Source organism: Phocoena phocoena, chromosome 19 (genome assembly GCF_963924675.1).
Source record: "Phocoena phocoena chromosome 19, mPhoPho1.1, whole genome shotgun sequence".
NCBI lineage: Eukaryota > Metazoa > Chordata > Mammalia > Artiodactyla > Phocoenidae > Phocoena > Phocoena phocoena.
Window position 1 is genome coordinate 46,392,827 of NC_089237.1, and position 21,934 is coordinate 46,414,760.

Here is a 21,934-nt window from a genome sequence, read left to right on the forward strand (position 1 = left end):
GGCCAGTGTCTGTCTCAGCCATGTGTCTTCAGACCACCACTGTCCACTGGAGAACCCCATCCACTTCCTCCCTCTCAGGACATCCCTTTCCTGGCCCCATCGGCATCCTTCTCAACTAGGGTGGGGGTCATAGCGGGCATGCGTGAGAGGCAAGATGGAGAGTGGGACCCCAGTCCGGCCCTCCACTTACTCTCCTTGGGTGGCCCCGGACAAGTTACCTGGGCTGTCTGCCCCAGTGCCGTCATCTGAGTGACAAATCTGTGTGAAGCGCTCCTGCTGTGCCCAGCAACTCAGTACATGTTATATAAGCTCTTGCTTTTTATGATTACGAGCCTGGGTCCCCATCCTGGCTCTGCCACCTCCTGGTGACATGAACTTAGCCAAGCCACACAGGATCTCCGAGGATGAGGATGCCTTCCTCATCCAAGGCATCCGGATCATGAAAACTCCCTCACAGGGCTGTTGTGAACATAAACGGGATTAAATGTGATGATGTGTGTTGAGCGCTGAGCTGGGCGCCAGGCACGGAGTAAGTGCTCAGTAAACGGTGACTGTTATCATTATTATGAGTTGTAACTCTAAGTAACCACCTGGCAGGGAGCAAGAGGATGTGAGCCCGCTCCCTCCACCACCTGGGCCGTCCTCTGCCCTGACTCCCTCCCGGCCAGAGTGGGGTGGGAGAGCTGCAGGCCACCGTGTGACGTGGTGGTCCCGGGAGACCGCTGGGCCAGGGATTTGGATGGAGCCACGTGGACCCGCGGCTGAGAGGCCAGAGGACTTGATGAGCTCAACCATGGCCCAGGCCCCGTCAGTTCCAGGAGCGAGGGGTTTCTTCCTTTAGGGCTGGAAGGAGCTAGTGAGGGTTCCGAAGGACCGGCAGGACCCAAGCGGGAGGAGCCGGCCATGATCAGAGCTTCAGGAAAGCTCAGTGTGGGTCAGGGAGCCCCCGCGTGCACTGGACTCCATCTACCCCAGAGTCTTCCCTCTCGGCAGGTTGGCCCAGGGACGGGGGGGCCCCAGGGTGCACTCCAGGCCTGGGAGACTTTAGGAGGGTTGTGCCCGAGAACCCCTTAGAGAACCATTCACGGATTACTTTTTTTTTAATTAAAGTATAGTTTTTTTTTTGCGGTACGCGGGCCTCTCACTGTTGTGGCCTCGCCCGTTGTGGAGTACAGGCTCTGGACGCACAGGCTCAGCGGCCATGGCTCACGGGCCCAGCCGCTCCGCGGCATGTGGGATCTTCCCAGACCGGGGCACGAACCCATGTCCCCTGCATTGGCAGGCGGACTCTCAACCACTGTGCCACCAGGGAAGCCCTGAAGTATAGTTTATTCGCAGTGTTTCAGGTGTACAGCAAAGTGATTCAGCTATAGATATAGAGATATATTCTTTTTCGGATTCTTTTCCATTTAGGTTATTATAAGACATCAAATATAGTTCCCTGTGCTATACAGTAGGTCCTTGTTGTTTATCTGTTTTATACATAGTAGTGTATGTCTGTTAACCTCTAACTCCTAATTTATCCCTTCCCACCCCCTTCCCCTTCCGTAACCATAAGTTTTCTTTCTATGTGTGACGCCCATTGATTTCTACCCTCATTCACCCCTGGGGAGAGTCAGTGCTATCGCCTGTCCCCACACAAGGCCCCGTGAGACCCAAGGTCCCCTTAGAGGTTGAGAGGGAGAAGCGTGGAGTCCCCACCTGTCCTTCTTCCCCATCGGGACTTCAGAGCAGTTATTTTAGCCTTTCAAAACCCAGACTCCCTTTAGATAAATGTAGAAACCTTCCACCTTTTTTAATGCTACTTGAAATTTCAAAATAATATTTTATGTTTGAAAAAAGTGAGCATACTGTTGAATGTGCTTTTCCCCCTACAAGTGCCCTGTCCTCGGCCCTGGAGGGTCTGGCACCCCCTCAGAGGGAAACACCCCAGCCTCGGGGGTCGACATTGGCCCTCGCCTGAGACGCACCAGCTCCCCCGGCCATCCCCTCAGCCCTCAGCCCTTCCATGATTTGTGCACAATTCCCTTCCACCAAGCGTTTCTGCCTTGTCATGACTCAGTCTCACCAGGAGTCAGTGCTCCGTCTTCGCAGCCCAGTGTTTGTACGTCTCTTCACCCCAAGGGTCTGAGTACCCACCGTGCCCCGCGCAGACGCTTGCTGAAGGAATGAATGAATTCCTCGAGACCCAGGGCTGTGTGTCACGTGGTCCCGTTTTGATCCTACGTTATTAGATTTGCTGGTCTTTAAAACCTCCCTCTCAGCTTCATACTGAATAACCCGTCTCCACTCCTTTGCCCCAACTCTTGTCTGCAGCCGTGGTGCAACCACTGACCCTCCTGTCACCCACCGTGCATGCCCCCAGGGCCCGTCGAGACAGCTCAAATCTTTGCTTCTCACGTTTGCCTGGGAAAGAGGCAAAAACCCAGCATGGAGTCTCCATTTTTTTGTTTTTATTTTTTGCGGTACGCGGGCCTCTCACTGTTGTGGCCTCTCCCGTTGCGGAGCACAGGCTCCGGACACGCAGGCTCAGCGGCCACGGCTCACGGGCCCAGCCACTCCGCGGCATGTGGGATCTTCCCGGACCAGGGCACGAACCCGCGTCCCCTGCATCGGCAGGCGGACTCTCAACCACTGCGCCACCAGGGAAGCCCTAGGCATGCCTTTTTAGTATGCGCTTATGAATGTTCATCTCGAGCTCCTTCTGTTGCCTTTTTAACCCTCCTCTCTGCTCAAGATGCGGGGCTGACGGTAGCGAGTGGCAGGAGATGGAAGGCAGTGCTTTGGAAGCTAGTCCTGAAATCTGCAGTGCTGCCTTTCAGCTGGGAGAGGTGGCTGGGGGCTGCCCAGGACTGAGGTCTGCAGGTGGTCCCCACGTAGCATCAGCGGCTCATCTGGTGGGGAGCTGGGTAGGGTTCACTCAAAGGAGGCAGTGCAGCCTTCCAGAGACCGAGGTGAAGAGTGGCCCTGCGTGGGGTAGTACACCTGCCACCCGCAGCCAGGACACAGGAAGGCTGGCGTTTCCCCGGCATGGCACCAGTGTTGGAAGCACAGAGAGACGTGTCTTCCTTCTGAAATTCTTCTCCGGGCGCCTCCTGGCTTCTGTCTCAGGCCAAGCGGCAGGTGGCTGGCATTCTTAAGGCTGTGCATCTTTGGGTGACTCAGTATTTGCAGTGGTCAGGGCTCAGGTCAGCATGCCCTCAGCCCTGCTGGCCCCCAGACTGTGTCCTAATGAACAGGAGGGCCCTGGCTGTGCCCTCTCCCACTTGAGGCTTGACCGAGTGTGGTGTTCTGGAAGAGGAGCCGGGGCCCAGGGAGCCAGCCCTGCCTTCACCTGAGCCCCCGGTGGAGAAGGAAGGCTTGGATGAGTCTCTTGTCTGAGCAGAAACCTAGAGCTCAAACAGTGCAAGGTCCACATCCCAGCTCCTCGTGGTCAGGTTACTTAGCCTCAAGCCTCAGATCCTGAGTTGATAAAATAGGGACCGTAATACCCACTTCTTAGTGTGGTTATGAAAATTAAGTAAGATTCTACATAAAGCACCTACCTTGATGCCTGGTGTAGCACCAGGGCTCGAGAAAGTACATAAATATTTATAATATGTACATCAATATCTAAAGTATATAAATATTTTTAATGTGTACATCAATATCTAAAGTATATAAATATTTATAATATGTACATCAATATCTAAAGTATATAAATATTTATAATATGTACATCAATATCTAAAGTATATAAATATTTTTAATGTGTACATCAATATCTAACGTACTGAAAGTCATTTGGCAGCAGAACCTGGGTTCCAGATACTGAGTCTGTCTATAGCAAGGAGGCCATGTCTAGCCCCTGCACTCCTGGCCCTCCAGGGCTGGTGATGCACCTCCAAGCCTGGCTGACGTCTTGGGGTTGAGCAGGACTGATCCTGTGATCAGAGGGGTCAGTGACCCGTGGACACCACCTGCGGAGGTGGAGGGGGGGTGGAGGCAAGGCTGACTATCTACATTTGAGCCACACTCAACCAGCAAGTCCAGTCTCCCTCCCGTTTGTGCCTATGTCTTCGGCTTCTTTAATCCATCCTGACCCACAAAAATCCAGATAGGGTCAAAAAATGAAGTCGGGGCAGGTGATTTCCCAAAACATTTAGCATAGCCTTCCTTTAAATAGGAATTCTGCTTACCCATTTAAAATAGATTTCGACTTAGCCCAATTCAGTTTATGTTTTGGCCGGTCTCCTTCCAGATACTTTTCTGTGTATATATCTACTTCTAAATGGATATAGGCACATATACATATCTGTATGGTAGAGAATCACACTAGGCTTACTGTTTATAACATGCTTTTTTAACTTAATTTTTTGTGAACGTTGCTCCATGGCAGTAAATACACAGTTCCGTCGTGATTGTTTTCATTCTTTCTGTTTACGTCGTCATTTTTTATTGCCGAGTACCTTTCTCCAAAACACAATCGGATTTTTTTCCTTGCTGAAGATTTGAGTTTTAGCATGGGGAGCACACTGGGTGGCGTGAAATGCACACTCGTGGGCTGATTTCTTCACGTTGTCCGTGCCTGTGCTGTGATTGTCTGGACACAGCCATTTCTTTACCCTGCTTTCCTGGGGTGAGGATCGGGGGCAGCCACTCCATGAGCATCATTGCTGCCAGGTTCCTAAGGAGAGACCGTCTCACTGACAAACTTCAGTCGGTGAAACTTGAAGCTCTTGGGCAAGTCCTTTTCCAGTGTCAGTCTTGAAGCTCTTGGGCAAGTCCTTTTCCAGTGTCAGTCTTGAAGCTCTTGGGCAAGTCCTTTTCCAGTGTCAGTCTTGAAGCTCTTGGGCAAGTCCTTTTCCAGTGTCAGTCTTGAAGCTCTTGGGCAAGTCCTTTTCCAGTGTCAGTCTTGAAGCTCTTGGGCAAGTCCTTTTCCAGTGTCAGTCTTGAAGCTCTTGGGCAAGTCCTTTTCCAGTGTCAGTCTTGAAGCTCTTGGGCAAGTCCTTTTCCAGTGTCAGTCTTGAAGCTCTTGGGCAAGTCCTTTTCCAGTGTCAGTCTTGAAGCTCTTGGGCAAGTCCTTTTCCAGATGAGTTTTGCTCGTTCATCAAGTCCTCCGCTCGATGGAACCCTCGCTGAGGACAAAGGGCCGTGGCTCGTTCATCCTCATCGTTCCTAGAGTAGCACCTTCCATCCAGTATTGAGTAAACGTTTGTTGAATTGAAGCACCAAATATTTTCAAATTAACCGTCTCCATTATTCATTTCTACAGCACAGCGTATGTTTTTCTGGCCTCCTTGTGTGGAACATTTAAGCACAGTTTCGTCTTTCTTTGGTTGGCTGAGTGTCGGGAACACTGCTTTCTGTGTGATGGATGAAGCAGCAGCAGCGACGCCTCCAGGGCCTGTCACAGAGAGCGTGGCTGACTCCCGGGTACTAAGTGCTCTGGAGGGGTGCGAGCAGTTTCGTTCCCACCCCCGCGTGGGCCCCACACCTGCTCCCTTCTAGTCGGCGGTAGCTCAGGGACTCCGCCGTGGAGCGTGAAGGCTCCACGTGAAATGAGTCAGGGGCTTGCGGTGAGGATGGGAAGGCCGGCCTGGGAGTGAGGTGCCCCAGCTCTGTGGTCTCCCGGACCTTGTCGTGCCTCTGACTCTGACCTATAGCATGAGAAGGTGAAGGTGATGATGTTGGATGGAGAGGAGGGGTTCCAGGGAGTCTTGGGGTGACCGAAGTGGCCTAGGGTATGAGGATGCTCAGGAGGGCGCCCCCACAGACCTTGGAAAGAGTCTGAACACACAGGCAGCCTGCAGGGTGCGCCCCTGGGGCGGCGGGCAGGCAGTGGCCACATGGAGGGCGGGGCACACATCTCTGCCCCCACCCTTAGCAAAGGACCCTCAGTGTCATTTCCTCTGTGGCCAGCCCAGCCTGGATTCATGCCCCACCCACTGAGAGTGAGGCCCACCGGGCAGCAGTCCCACCACCCCTGACACCCCACCCCAAGGGAGGCTCTTCCTTGTCTGGTCTCCCGTCGCCTGACCAGTCAGCCTCGCTCAGTGTGGACGGGGCACCCCCTGCCCCGCTGCTGCCCAGCGAGTGTTTCCTGTTTCTGTGCGTCTCTTCCCCCCAGCAGGTTGGCACATTCCAGGAGGGGCCACATCTTGCCTTCTCAGGTGTAATGTTAAAAGTAGCTCTCATTTGTTTATTCGTTTATTCCACAAAAATTCATCATGCCGGAAACAGGAAGGTGAACAGAAACAGACGCGGCCTCTGCCCTCTGGTTGTTGACAGCCTAGCAGGGGAAGTGACCGTAGTTACACAGCCACACAAATGAGGGTAAGTCTCAGTGGAGGAGAAGAGGCGAGAGCCTGTTAGGGAAGCTCCAACCGGGTTAAGACGGCAGAGAAGGCTTCCTTGAAGAAGCGGTGCTTTTGCTTTTGCTGAGGTCTGAAGGATGCATAGGCTCACGAGGAGAGCGTGTGGTCAAGTACATCCCAGGCAGAGAGAGCAGCACTTGCCAAGGTCCAGTGGCAGGAAAAGCAGATTGAGGACCCGGGACTGAAGTCAGGCCAACACGGCTGGGGCTTGAGATGGAGAACGAGGCAGTAGAGTAGGGGAGAGGGGTGCAAGCTGAGGTCACAAGGAGGTAGGTCTACCCTGAGCGGGCATCGTGTGTCACGTGAAAGGGTGTGGTCTTCATCCCGAGGGCAACAGGAAGTCTCTGGAGGCTCCTAAGCTGGCAAGGACGGTAGACAGGACGTGATGAGATTTGCATCTTGAAAAGATCACACTGGCTTCCGCGCTGGGGACCAGCTGGAGGTTGGCCAAAGTGGGGTGGGGCCATGGTGCAGGCCCCGGAGATGGCAGTATGGCTAGGGAGGGTCTTGGAGGAGAGTGGACAGTTCTAGTGAGATTTAGAGTTCTTGGAGATGGATTATTTGGATGGGCAGGAGGGAGAGTGGGGATCAAGGATGATTCTGGGGTTTTGGCTTACATGACTGATGCGTGTGGCATCCTCACTGCGGCGGCTGTGCAGGACTGTGGCTGCTGCCTGCTCCTTACCGTGGTGAGCACTTTCGTCAGTCATCTCCCTTGACCCTCCTAACTGTGACATGAGCCTGCCTGTTACCACCGTCTTCAGGACAAGAAAATGCAGCTCAGAGAAGGCTAGTAACAAGTCCAAGGTTGCATCTAAATGGCAGACGCTGCGCTCCCCTGCCCCAAAGCCTGTGTCCCGTGGGCTACACCCTGAGCCACCCCCTTTCCCCATGCATGTTCTGGGATGGGATGTACATTTGCAAAAGGAATGCATGGAGCGTCTGAGTCAGGCCCAGAAGCTAGACTTGGTTTGTTTAACGCTCAGACACAGTTTGAGGCTGCAGGAAGCATGAGAGAGCCAAGCCCGGGAAGCCAGCGCTCACTCACCCGGGGCAATCCCGCTCAATGGAAACCCACTTGGCAGGGAAGCTGGTGGCCACCCCCAGGCCCGGCTGTCCTTGACACGACTGTGCAGTGTTCCCTTTACACTGAGTTGATGTTGTGGCCGGCTCACACTCTCTCTCACTGGCTTTTTTAAATACCACCTGCTTAATTTTCTTCATTGGAACCTGGAACAAAGACCAAGCCCGTAAGGGGAAAAGGCTCGTTATTCTCTTCTTGGTTGAGATTTAATAGAATGGCAATTATGTATTATTTGAAGTGGGGCATGTTATCTTTTTGCTGGCCCGGATTCCCCAGCTGGAGACGCTGGAGCTTGTAAACACGGACCAAGAGATGGCCGGGACTGACCGGGGGTTCCACTAGTGATGGCTGGTATCCTGAAAACAGGGCTGCCCGTGGGCCAGGGAGGGTATGCCCTGTCATGTCACCCCCAACTCCCTCCAGAGCCCCACAGGACAAGGGGAGGAGAGAACATTTGGGACATGCCATCCATCCCTCCCCCACCAGGACTGGGAGCTGACCCAACAGCCTTTGACCCTGCCTCTGGAAGGCGACTGGTCCACACGGCTCCTGCCCCCAGGCCAGATGGTTCCGTGTGCTGTGTTCTCTGGGTAGAAGACAGGACACAGCTTTCAAGCCCTCTCTCCTAGCTTCTTTCCCTGCCGCCCAACAGCATAGATGATCAGTCAGTCAATCAGATGCTATTTATCGAGGGCTCGTGCACGCCCATCCTTCAAACCCTGCTTAAATGTCACTCCTCCGAGGCAGCCAGACATGCCCTTTGGCCTGGCAGGCAGGCCGACCTGGGACTGAGCGTTGGGTGCCTCACTGGGCCCCACCCTCCCAACACAGGGCAGTGCTCCACGCGGTGCTCAGCTCTCCTAAGGTCCAGAAGAGGGGAGCTTCCCAAAGCCTGACGGTCGCTACCTAACTGTGGGACAGCGGGCAGCCTTCAACATCTCTGAGCCTCATCTCCTTCACCCGTATGATGGACATCATGACACCCACCTCCTTCACACTGTTTCCAGGGTGGCAGGGGCTGGTGTTCCACAATGGGAGGAACTGGTCTTCTCTCCCGATTCCCAGCAGCATTGTCTGATTCAGCAACCTTGGGAGGGGGTTAGGGCACACTGCGCGCTTGGAGGACGAGCTGTCGTTGAACCGTACAAGCATGTAGAAAACACAAGAGGGAAATCTCCCCTCTCTGAGATGGCTCCGCTGATTTTCCCACGTGTGCCATCTATACGGGATCACGGGAATGAGCAGGAAAAACAGCCCGCCGGCTTCAGCGCCTCCTCCCTCTCTTCACCCCAGGAAGGAGGGGCCCGTGTGTGTTTCTTTTTTTTTTGCGGTACGCGGGCCTCTCACTGCTGTGGCCTCTCCCGTTGCGGAGCACAGGCTCCAGACGCGCAGGGTCAGCGGCCATGGCTCACGGGCCCAGCCGCCCCGCAGCATGTGGGATCTTCCCGGACTGGGGCTCGAACCCGTGTCCCCTGCATCGGCAGGCGGACTCTCCACCACTGCGCCACCAGGGAAGCCCCCATGTGTGTTTCTTGAGTCCCATCTTATGGGCTTATGGGGGCCCCTGTCCTAGAGGTAGAAGGGTTGGGGTGAGCATTGGAAAGGGTAGCAAGAGGCAGTTCTAGTGGGGAAGGGAGAGTCTCCAGACTGGTGGCTCGGGGCTCCAGGGGGACAGGCTGCTGGCTCCCAGGGAGGCGGCACCCCAGCCTGGCACAGATCCCAAACCCAGGCCTGACACAGAAGTGGCCAGGCCCCTTCCCCCTCTGAGGGACGTGGGAGCTCAGAGGGGGAACAGCACAGCAGTGAGCAGTCCGGCAGCACCCAGGGGATCCTTCCCAGACGTACTGTGCCACCAGAGACCCCAAGCCTGGGACCTTCGCGAGAGCGGGGCCCAAACAGACTGGGATGGACTTTCCTGCCAACCCAGAGGGACAGGAGCTTGGAGCATGTTACAATTTATTTGGAGAAATAAAAGAAAAGTGACATTTCTTGTACCTGCGGGTCCGATGGAAGCGAATGCATACCCCCCACGAATGTATCATAGCTTCCCTTCTGCCACGAGCTGATTCCTCACCTCCCGTGACCCCGCTGCCCAATCAGGCGGTGACAACATGCTCTGAAAAGCCAAGTTGGTGACATTTCCCTCTCCGTGGAGAGGTGTGCTCCTTGCTCAGTTGGCAGCCTGCAGAAAAGGCCAAGCCGCAGATATAGCCTTCCCTCGACAGGAGAGAGGAGAGAGCCCCAAGCCCCGCAGGGACCGGGCAACTTCCACGCAGTGGCAGAAAGATGCATTGATTAGCTGGTGTGACTGTTCTCTGAGGAGGACACGCTGTCCCTGAATCAGACTCTACCTGGGTTAGCCCAGAAGAGGTCTCAGCCCCACCAAGTGCCCCCCTGCCTCCTGGTGCCTTTCATCTGGCTTTTTCCCACCAGGGCTTGTGGCTGTGCATCTCGGGGAAGCAAAATACGTACCGAGAAGTTATATGATCTTCAGCAACTCTGTAGAAGGAGAAACGCTGCAGAGACTAGGTTCTGGCGGCTCACGGGTCCTGGGGCAGTTATATAGCAGCTCTAGAGGCAGACCTGAGTCTGTTACTTACTTGCTGCGTGAACTTGAGCAATTCTCAAACTACTGCCTGTAAAATGGGCCTAATTCTTATATAATAGGGGTCCTGGGATCGTTAAATGAAGGGCCTTGGCATGAAGGAAGTGCCCAAGCGGTCACTGGTATTTGTCACCATACCTTGTCAGGCGCACAAGTGAATGTTTTGCATGGTTATATACAAATGTCTGTTTTCTTTGCTCCATGTTTTTTTTTTTTGTTCCTGGTCTTCCCTTCCTTTCACTATTCCATGCTCTTTTTTTTTTTTTTTTATGTTTTCTTTGTTGAAAAACGTCATTTCCTGCCCACATTTCTAGGGACCCACACAGTCTGCTGTGTTAAGGCCGTATCGTATTCAGTTGTGTTTGCCTGTATCGGCCTCCGGTATTGGGCGTTTGGGTTGTTTCCAGTTCCTTGCTATTGAAAATGATGCAGCTCTGACTCTCAGCAAGCTTATTTTTTTTTGATGTGATCCCAACAGGTTGTACTTGTGAGGGTGAATTTCTATCACGGAGATCCTTGGATGGGCACACCTATTGTGCCCCAAAGCCAACTACGGGTCTTAGATGATCTGTATCCTTTGGGTTATCGCCCTTTGGGGCCTGAAGCAAAAGCCATCCCCTCAGAAGGTACCAGAGGGCTCCTTGGTTATAGTTTTCCCAGCCCCTCAGCTGAGGAGGAAGGAGCTGAGTGTTTATGTTCCCGTGTCCTCTCTCTTGTAGAAAGTCTGCACCAAATGCGGGATCGAGGCCTCCCCCGGCCAGAAGCGGCCCCTGTGGCTGTGTAAGATCTGCAGTGAGCAGAGAGAGGTAGGGTACCCGGGGCAGCGGGGTCTGGGGGGGGCCTGGGCGGGGCCGGGGCATGCACAAATTCAGGGAAGTTCATGGTTGGTCACGGAGAGGGGCTTCTCAGAAGGCCAAGGAGGGCCTACCAGGGGCAGCCCGGGATGAGGGTGGGGAGGGTAGCCGGCTGGCTTGCCCGTTCCCCAGTGCAGAGGGGGCAATGGCCCCTGGTTCTGCTCTGCCTGGGGTCCGTGGTTTCAGTGGGGAGCCCCTCGCACTGCGTATAGGTCGCAGGCGGCATTTCATGGGTGTCTATTATTATCGTAACAGAAACGGCTGTCCCGGGTTGAAGGTTTACTCTGCGCGTGGCACCGTGCTAAGTTCTTTACGCGAATGAATCCATGTCATCCTTATGCAGCCCCACAGGCCAGTGCTGTTATTATCCCCTTTTAATGATGGGGAAATGGAGACGCAGGAGGTTAAGTATCTTGTGGGCACCGAGCTAGTTAGTGGGTCTGACCGTGGTCTAGCCGTGGTCTCCTGTGATGACGCCGCCCCCAAAGTCCCTTCTGGTTCTAAATTTCTATCATTCTACTTCTGATCCCATTTGAAGGGAAGAAATCAAGGCTCAGCGAGGACTCTGAGGCAGTATCAGATGGGGGGCTCGAACCTACGTCTCCCAACCCCAAACCCAGGGCTTTCCTCACTGTGCCAGGATCAGGAATGGGGCTAAAACAGTGGAGGACCTTGTCAGGCAGCTCCTGGGGAAGGCCATGGGCCAGGGATCTCAGGAACAGAAGGGGTTGGATAGAGGGAAGATGCCCCAGGTTTTCGAGATGTGGATTTATTTTTTTTACTTACCTGCTTGGTGATTAATATGCGTCTTTCATCTGAGGATCCAGAAAATGTCTCTAGTTAGAGAAAATCCTCAGCCATGATATCCTTGAATATCGCTGCCCTGCCATTCCAAGTCTCCCCTCCTGGAAACCCTGTGGGATACAGTTCTGAGCCTCTCCATCCATTCTCCACAGCTCCCAATGGTGCTTTCTCATTTTTTTTCTTTACCTTTCTGAGATACTTTCCTCAGGACTGCTTTCCAGCTCGCTAAATCTTTGAGAATCTTTGTTGGTTGTCTCTCTCAGCAACTGCTTTCCTCGGGTGTTTTGGAATTGGGGTTTGTCTGCTCATCTTGAGTGGGAGTCCGTCTCTCTCTCTCTTTCTCTCCTCGCTCATCACCTCCACCCAGCTCTCCTTGCCGAGTGATTTCAAGTTGCCTCCACCCAGGTCCTGGGTCCCCCGGCGCAGGGCCAGCTGTCTTGGGTTAGTGATGAACTGCATGTTCACAGCGATCGTGGGATTATCCCTGGAGCCAGTCGTCAAAGCCATAGGCAGTCTGGCCATGCCCTGGCTACGTGTGTGCTTCTTCCAGCTTCTATCACTATTCACGTTCACAGATAAGCTTTAGTCTTAGGAGGGTGGGGAAATGGTACCTCTGGTTTTTTCAGCTTCCTCCCTCAGATGGAAAGTGCTTTCACCAGCCCCCATTTCAGGGACTGGTCCCCCACCTCCCGTGGGAGACTTTTCGTCCCTGTACCCTTGGAAAACCAACCTTCCAGCTCCCTCCACCTGCTTCTGGGTTCTGAGTCAGCAGGCTGGGCCTTCGGCCCCTCAAAATAGTAAATATTTGGAGCTTTTGATCCATCGAGATATATATCTTACTTCTGAGAATAGCTGAGCTTCCCTGCTGGAATCTTTTCATGGGTCACTGCCGTGTCTTTGGAACAGGGAAGGTAGTAGGCAGGGCCTCCAAGTGTGAACTAACATTCTAGTCTGTCTTGCCCAGAGGTCCCTGATGTCTCATCCTGAAATGGAGACGATAATACCTGTTTCACAGAGATACCTTGAAAATTCAGCAACGTCATTACAGTAGACAAAGTGTCCAGCCTAGAATAGGCACTCCATCAATATTAGAAGCCTGCCACTCTTACCCAGCTGGAACTTCCCCCTCTGAACTTGAGGTCCTTCTGGGCTTCAAGGGGTCCCTTCTAAGATGCAGGCATCCACGAGAGAGGAAAATTCCCTAAAATACTATCTTGTAGGAGATTCCTGAGCAGGATGGCAAGACGCGGCTGAGCTATGGGGAGGATGGAGATGAAGGAATTGTCAAAGAAAAGGAGGACGATGAGAAGAAATACAAAGTTAGCAAATGTCGGGCTTCCCTGGTGGCGCTGTGGTTGAGAGTCCATCTGCCGATGCAGGGGACATGGGTTCGTTCCCCGGTCCGGGAAGATCCCACATGCCGCGGAGCGGCTGGGCCCGTGAGCCATGGCCGCTGAGCCTGCGCGTCCGGAGCCTGTGCTCCACAACGGGAGAGGCCACAACAATGAGAGGCCCGCGTACCACAAAAAAAAAAAAAAAAAATTAGCAAATGTAATAATTTAGTGGAGGGCTTAGGTGGGGGTCAGCTGGCCCCGTCCAGCCCCACCGTGAGTTACCCTCACGCTCATTAATAGTCCTGAGCTACGGCAGGCAGCGTCCACCACCAGCCCGTCCTAATCTCCGAGCGCTCCGATGCCCAGAAAAGTCTGAAATAGCTTAGGATGAATTTTCTTATCTTTCCTTAAGTAAAGGATATGAGGCTGTGCACTATGCGATCAGTTTGTCCTTGAATTTCTAGAGGCTGATAAAACTGGGCAAGATCAAGGATGCTGTATTCCCTCTGCAGGACCAGGCAGACTGTGGACGCTTAGGAGGTGTGGACGGGCCCTGAAAGTGTGTGTGTCTGTCTGGGTGCCTGTGGATACCATACCCAAGCGCTCCATTTTCCTGCCTGCTTTTGGGGTGGGAGAGTGCCAAGGAAATTGGTTTCCTAATGCCTTTTTTTTTTTTTTTTCCGTAGAAAAATATCTAATCGCAACAAAGAGATAGCTAAATAGAGCATTTGAAATGTCATTTTTTTTTTTTTTTTTTTTTTTTTTTTTATGCGTTACGCGGGCCTCTCACTGTCGTGGCCTCTCCCGTCGCGGAGGACAGGCTCCGGACGCGCAGGCTCAGCGGCCATGGCTCACGGGCCCAGCCGCTCCGCGGCATGTGGGATCTTCCCAGACCGGGGCACGAACCCGTGTCCCCTGCATCGGCAGGCGGACTCTCAACCACGGCGCCACCAGGGAAGCCCTGAAATGTCATTTTAAGTGCCACATAGAGCTGGTTCTGAGTCTGTGATAAAAATGTGGAGCTCTGTCATGCAGCAAAAACCAGGTCCTGATGGAAGATCTTGCCTTTTCTGATGGAAACTCTCATATTACTGTGCCCAAACACGCTTATCTCTTTTTCCATTTGACTCTTCCCTGCTGTCATCTTTGGCTGTAATTATAAGTATTTTTTTTCTGGAGTGAGTCGAATGTTGGTTACATGTCCCTGGGACCATCAGGTTGGCATTGCTGCCTGTTTTGTGCACTTCGGTGATGCAGTGGTGTCCGCTTCAGCCCCTCTGCTCTTGAGGAGCTTACAGTCTCACGCATTTAGATGTTCGGGCATTCAGTGCTTATTTATTGGGCATCTTCTATGCACCAGGCAAAAGAACTCTTCTCATGGGAGATGGAGACCACAAACGCAATAAAGTAAGTTCTGCCATGTCACAGATGGTGAAAACGTACTTGGTAAAGGGGACGGGGTGATGGGAACGTAGGGGTAGCTGCTGTTTTATACAGGGGTCAGGAAAGGGCTCACTGATAAAATGTCATTTGAGCTGAGGTGTGGAACACACTATGTGGCTGCGTGGACAGAAAGCATTCCAAGTAAAGGGCACTGCAAGTGTAAAGGCCCTGAGGCAGGTGTGTCCTTAGTAGGTTTGAGGAACAGCAAGTAGAACAGTGTGACTGGAGCAAAGTCAGGTTCAGGAGAGGAGGTCAGAGACGTGGCCGGGGGTCGGATCATGTTGGTCCTTGTAGATCCTTGGAAGGACTTTGGCTTTTACTCTGGGTGAAATGGGGAGCCCTCGAAGGTCTGAAGTAGAGGAGAAGCGTGACCTGAATCCTCCCCCAATTTTTTTTTTTTAAAGTTCTCTTTTATTATCGATTAGAAGGTCTTTAGGATTCCCTGGCATGTATTTTTGGGGGTTTATTTGTTTTTCTTAATTTATTTATTTTTGCTGTGTTGGGTCTTCGTTTCTGTGCGAGGGCTTTCTCTAATTGTGGCAAGCGGAGGCCACTCTTCATCGCGATGCGCGGGCCTCTCACTATCGTGTCCTCTCTTGTTGCGGAGCACAGGCTCCAGACATGCAGGCTCAGTAGTTGTGGCTCACGGGCCCAGTTGCTCCGTGGTATGTGGGATCTTCCCAGACCAGGGCTCGAACCCGTGTCCCCTGCATCGGCAGGCGGATTCTCAACCACTGCGCCACCAGGGAAGCCCCCCCCCACACCAATTTTTAAAGGATATTCTAGCTACTGTGTTGAGTATAAATTATAGACTATAATGTCAGAGCTAGTACCATGATATTTCATCTTTCTTATTTAGTATTACCCCAGATATTTAAGTTCTTGACTGTTGTTACCCGCAGAAGTTTTCATTTTTTTAAATATTTTATACATTTAACTCTTTTCTGATTATAAAATTAATATGGACCATTGACATTCACAATGTATAGAAAGCATAAAGAAATATACACCCTCCCAAAATCCATGATCTTACCATCCAGAGACAATCACTGTTAGCATTTTGGCATAATTACTTTCTATCTTTTTTCTGTGTCTTTTTTCTTTATATTGTTGAACCTCTGTTTTAAAATTAACATTTTATCGTAAGCAGTTCTCAGTGTAATCAATAACTCTTTGTAAACATTCTGTCATACGGATATTCTGCTAATTTAAGCCATCTGAGTTATTTCCTTTTTTCCTTCTCATTGCTAATTGCTTTATATATCTGTGTACATGGCTCTTTGCCTACATTTGAGATTATGTCCTCAGAATGGATACTTAGAAGGGAAAACTAAACACCTGTGTTTATAGAACCTCATTACCTATAGACCCTTGAGTTATTGCTTTTGACTTATAATTAGCTGGCTATGTGATCTTAAATAATGACATGTGGACAGTGTATTTTCTGAGTCTTTTGCTATCTGGTAGTAGCTGTTGCCTTTATACAAAAAAGACAGTGACTTGACTAATAATGCAATTGATCATAGTCTTTCCCACTCAAAATTCTGTGAGTTTGGCTTCTGTTGTCTAACCGACCGCACATGAAAAGAGCCACCATGAGGGAGAGTAGGCAAATGTAACAACTAGGAGAATCGGTGCCCAGGGAACTAGAGATAATAGTGAAACTGTGAAAGAAATATAAATAAGTTTTTTTTTTTTTTGGCCTCACTGCACGGCATGTGGGATCTTAGCTCCCCGACCAGGGATCGAGCCCGTGCCCCCTGCTGTGGAAGCACGGAGTCCTAACCACTGGACTTCCAGGAAAGTCCAAATAAGTTTTTAAATTAAGTAAAAGAGATAAGAGAAGCAATAGAAGCCAAACTGAACAAATAGGACATTTGAAAAAAGAATGAGCAAATTTGAAAAAAGAACCAAATGAACCATTTTCATTTCTAAAAATGAAAAATGTTATTAAGGAATTCACAAACTCGATCAAATGATACTTCAGTAATTTTTTAGAGCAGTAAACCTTGTCATTCCCATTAACAGACACAGATGTGTCCTTATCATTTGCTTCTTATTCATTGTTTTTTATTTTTGATCCCTGGTTGGCACTCCCAACAGCTTGGAGTCCCCGGCCCCTGATATCCACTGTACTGACTGCCATGAATATGATGTTTTTGTGACCACACGAAACTACAGTCTTTACCTGATTAAACCAGCTGCTTATATAAGTGTTCGGCCTCCCAGCTCCCTGTCCCACCTCATTTCTATTCCCTCTGTGGATGGGCACGTTCTTTGGTCACTTTCCTGGTTTCCTTGTCGGCAAATTAATAAACTCTGATACAAGTTCAAGATTTAAAGACACAGGAAAGGGAATAAGGGACTTCCCTGGCAGTCCAGTGGTTAAGACTTCGCCTTCCAACGCAGGGGGTGCAGGTTCAATCCCACATGCCTCATGGCCAGAAAACCAAAACATAAAACAGAAGCAAGATTGTAACAAATTCAACAATAGACTTTAAAAATGATCCACATCAAAAAAAAATCTAAAAAAAAAAGAAAGAAAGAAAGAAAAGGGAATGAGACATCCCTCAGTGGACTGGTTAAATAGCACATCAGGCACACCTGCAGAACCCCAGGGAAGGACCTTGTGAACCAGAAGACAGTTTCCAGGATGCAGTGTAGGCAACAAGCAGGTGTAGCCCGTGAAGTCAAAACTGAGAACAGGAGAAGGCGGGCTGACCAGATCTGATGCTCAGCATAAAGTAGTTTTGAAGGCGAGAAAAGAGACGTGGGGGAGAAGTCTGAAGCCAGGCGTATGCTTTTATTCCCTTTTAAATAACCTGGTAGTATTATTTATGCCTATATTTGGAAGTTAGTAATGTCATCTGGATATGCCTGGGTCATTTTCACTGATTTTTTGTCTAGGACAAACATAGTTGGATCTTCCATTCGGAAAAGCTTTTCAATTATGTTTTTGCTTATTGCTTTGTTCCTGAACTAGTCTGGTCTCTTCTTGGGAGCATTTGTAATTTGAAGAGTGCATTGCCATTCTCTGCCTTGTGTATTTATCATCTTCTACCAAGTCATTTTCAAGTTCTCTTCATTTTTCCCTCCATTCCGAAAAATCTTAAAACTTTTCTTCCACGTCACTGATTCTTTTTTTTCTCTTTTGTCTGACTTTGGTGGCTTCCTGTGTTTGGTCTTGGTGGTTGCACATGTGCCTTTATCCCCCTCCTGATGCTGTGAGAGCTGCAGGCCCAGGGTTTACCAGAAGCAGCTCAAGCACTGCTCACAGCCCCTTTCCTTTGTCTGGGATTCTGCTCCACGGAGGAGATACCCTGATTCTCCTGGGACCTGGCCCTCTGGCCATCAGGACTAGGGAGGGGGCTTCCCTGGTGGCGCAGTGGTTGAGAGTCTGCCTGCCGATGCAGGGGACACGGGTTCGTGCCCTGGTCCGGGAGGATCCCACATGCCGCAGAGCGGCTGGGCCCGTGAGCCGTGGCTGCTGGGCTTGTGCGTCCAGAGCCTTTGCTCCGCGGTGGGAGAAGCCACAGCAGTGAGAGGCCCGCGTACCGCAAAAAAAAAAAAAAAAAAAAAAAAACAGAACTAGGGAGGACTTGGAAATCTGCAGCCCCTAGTTTGGCTCTCCCCCCTCCCCCCACTCTCCCACGATTGAGCTTTACTTAAGAAAGCACACCTTCCCAGATGCAGTTCACTGTTGTCAGCTCCTTCCCACACCTACCTGGTTGTTTGCTGGGAGTCTATCTCCCATCCATAAAGACAGAATTAGAGGAGGGAGGACAGCCCCTGAGCACCACCAGAAGCCCGTAGTCGTGCCACGCCAGGAAGGCTGCCCAGGGACAGCCCTGACCCTGCACCCTGATCCCTGCTAGGCAGGCAAGGGTGGGTGGACCGGTGACACCCGTCTCATCCATCCCACTCGCCTGTCTTCAGAGGGGAGACTGACTGTAGGTGAAATGTCAGATCCCTCCTGTGCTGGTGTTCGCGTGCCCTTTATTCACGAGCTTTCTTGGGCGTGTTAGCGCGAGCTTGGGAAGGACCTCGTCGGGGCTTCTGAACACGTGATGTTGCCAAGCCAGAAATTCACGTCATTGATTGTTTAGCCTTTAATCCGATTCATTAAAAAAAAAAAAAAGTGACTCACTCAAAGTTATACTGTAATCGGGGGGAAAGTTAATTGGAATCCAGATTCCCCAGGATTCTAGAAACCATTCCTGCAGCCTCTAAAATGTACCTTTGGGGTAGGAAGGCTTCTTTGAGGATGCAGGCATTCTCTGAGGCGGATGAGCTAGAAAGGGGAGAAGGCCAATTTGTAAGTAATTGGAAGCTGATTAATACGATGAGAGCATTCTTCTCCGCCCAGCGTCCGCTGTGCCTTCCCTGTTTCACTCAGCATCCTGATTATAGCTCGGTGGAGACCAGGCTGCACCAACACTTACTGTGTCTCCTGCAGTGCTTTTCATATAAAAGGTGTTCGGGAGAGGTTTGCTGCAAAAGAGGAAAGCGGGTTGCTTGTTTAGATCACTTTAGAACCTTTTCCCGGCAGGGGGCTTTTGACTTCCCTGTAGTCTTATCACAGATGGCCCTGGCTGGGGTCCCACGGTGCCCATTGATGCTAGGTCTGTATTCCTGCTTCCGGCCCCTCTCTCCTTGTTGCTTCTTGATTGACTGAAAGGGGAATTTGTGGAGTAGGGAAGTGGCTTCACATGGTGCTTTTTAAATCATCTCAAACCCCCACCCCCACAGGCTGGCGGGTAACCAGTAGCCCAGTTAGGGCCCCTGGGGAGGGTCCACCTTGGCACAAGCCTGCAGGAGGTTGGGAGAATCAGGGGCCCCCTCTCTCCCAGCTGGAGCCCGTGGGAAGCAGCCATCCAGCCGCGCCCAGCATCCTCGTGGCACTTGGCTCCCAGGAGGGCAGCCCGTGCTCACCGCAAGCTGCCATCTGCTTCCCCGCTCTGGTTCTCTTCTGGCCCTGCTGTTACTTGCAGTTTGGATTTTTGCTACAAACAGCTTTGCCAGAGGGTCGCCTCCAGAGGCCCGGGAGTGAGCTCAGGAGTGGGTGGCTGGCGCACGGGTGGCTGCCTGAGCACCCCGCCATCTGTGTCTGGCTCGCTCCGGGCTGCTGCCACTGCGGCCCCAGGGGACCCGGATGGTCACACTTCCTCAGTGTGTTGGCCACCGCCCACGTGCCCTGCTTTGCCAAGTGGAGCGGCTCTCAGCGCAGGCTCCTGGCCTCCCACACAGGCGGAAGCAGCAGGAGGAGGAGGGCCCTGGGGCCCAGCAGCCCCCCTTCCTCCTGTGGGGAGGCAGAGTGGTCTCCCACCCCTCCCTGCCCCTTATTTGGGGTGCCTACCTGAGCCTGTGTCCATGCGCTGGAGAAAGAACTTTCCTCTCTCAGGTGCTGCCTCATCCAAGAGGGAACTGACTTTATCACCGTTGCACTCCAGTCCGCTGAGCCTGGTGTCCTGGCTGGGGAGTCCAGTCTGGCTCTGAGTAGCAGGCGTTAACTCAGCACCCACTGTGGGCCAGTCAGTATCTCGCGTCGTCCTCACTGGAGCCCAGTGAGGTATTCACTCTTGCCTTCCTGTCACTTGCCCAAAGACACCAGGTAGTAATTGATGGAGCAGGGGTTGAAGCCAGGTGTGTCTGCCTCCAAAACTCCTTCTGACAACTCTACTGTCTCTTCATGCATTCATTCATTTATTCATCCATTCATGTAATAGTCATTGAGTATTTACTATGGGCTGGGCACTGTCTTAGGCCCTTGGAAAGTAGTGATGAACAAATCAGCCAAATATCTCTGCCTTGAGTTTACATTTTAGCAGGGACCAGGGGAGGAGAGAAGCAACAGACAATAAACGTAACTGTTGCAGGAAGGGGGTCCCCTTCCAGGGCCCAAGAGTGGGCTCTTGTCTAACACTTGGAAATGAATTGTCCGAGGAGACATACACGTGCTGACAATGCAAGAGACTTTATTGGGAAGGGGCGCCCAGGCAGAGAGCAGCAGGTTAAGGGAACCCAGGAGAACCGCTCTGCCATGTGGCTCGCAGACTCGGGTTTTATGGCAATGGGGTTAGTTTCCGGGCTGTCTCTGGCCACTTATTCTGACTCAGGGTCTTTCCTGGTGGCGCTCGCATCACTCAGCCAAGATGGATTCCAGCGAGGAGGATTCTGGGAGGTTGGTAGGACATACGGGCGGGCGTCTCCTCTCTCCTTTTGACCTTTCCTGAATTCTTCCGGTTGGTGGTAGCTTGTTAGTTCCCCGTTCCTTACCAGGACCTCCTGTTGTTAAGATAACTCATACAAATGGCTACGATCTTGCCCGACCAGGGTGGGCAGTTTCAGTCAGTGGTTCCCCTAACATAACCAAACTAATAAATGAGCAAATTATACAGTGTATTAGATGTTCACAGGAAGAGGAGAGTAGAACAGAGCAAAGAGATCAGGAGTGTGGGGTGCAGGGTGGGGAGGGAGGTAGCCGTGTTGAAAGTAGACCGGCCACCATGTCACACCCATTAGGATGGCTAATATTTAAAAGGCAGAAAATAGCAAGTGTTGGTGAGGATGTGGAGAAATTTGAACCCTTGTGCGTTGATGGTGGGAAAGTACAATAGCGCAGCCACTACGGAACACAGTATGACAGCTCCTCAAAAAATTAATGATCTAGCAATTCTACTTCCGGGTATATACAGTGTTCCTTACAGCATTATTCACAACAGCCTAAAGGCGGAAGCAACCCAAGCATCTACCATTGGATGAGTGGATAAACAAAATGTGGTCTATGCCTGTTATTATTCATATTATTCAGCCTTAAAAAGGAGTGGAGGGCTTCCCTGGTGGCACAGTGGTTGAGAGTTCACCTGCCAATGCAGGGGACACAGGTTCGTGTCCCGGTCTGGGAAGATCCCACATGCCACGGAGCGGCTGGGCCCGTGAGCCATGGCCACTGAGCCTGCGCGTCCGGAGCCTGTGCTCCGCAACAGGAGAGGCCACAACAGTGAGAGGCCCGCGTACCGCAAAAAAAAAAAAAGAAAGAAAAAAGAAATGGAATTCTGACACATGCTACAACATGGAAGAACCTTAAGGATATTATGCTAGGTGAAATAAGGTAGACACAAAAGGACACATATTGTAGGATTTCCTTTTTTTTTTTTTTAATGTTTATTTATTTGTTTTGGCTGCACCAGGTCTTAGTTGCGGCATGTGTGATCTTCACTGCGGTGTGTTTTAGTTGCAGCATGTGGGATCTAGTTCCTGACCAGGGATCGAACCCAGGCCCCCTGCATTGGGAGTGCAGAGTCTTACCCACTGGACCACTGGGGAAGTCCCCAGGATTTCCATTTATATGAGGTCCATAGAATAGCCAGATTCACAGAGACAGAAAGTAGAAGGGTGGTTGCCAGGGGCTGGGAGTGGGAGAATGAGAAATTATTGTTTAATGGGCACAGCAT

At 51.5% G+C, this 21,934-nt stretch overlaps 1 protein-coding gene across 1 annotated transcript in view; it reads left to right on the top strand.

The window, feature by feature from the left end:
• RPH3AL (rabphilin 3A like (without C2 domains)) overlaps positions 1 to 21,934 on the top strand; it is an 87,653-nt gene that overhangs the window by 24,474 nt on the left and 41,245 nt on the right. The window contains 1 exon segment of the mRNA XM_065898039.1: positions 10,765 to 10,851. Within this exon segment, the coding sequence (XP_065754111.1) occupies positions 10,765 to 10,851 (87 nt within the window).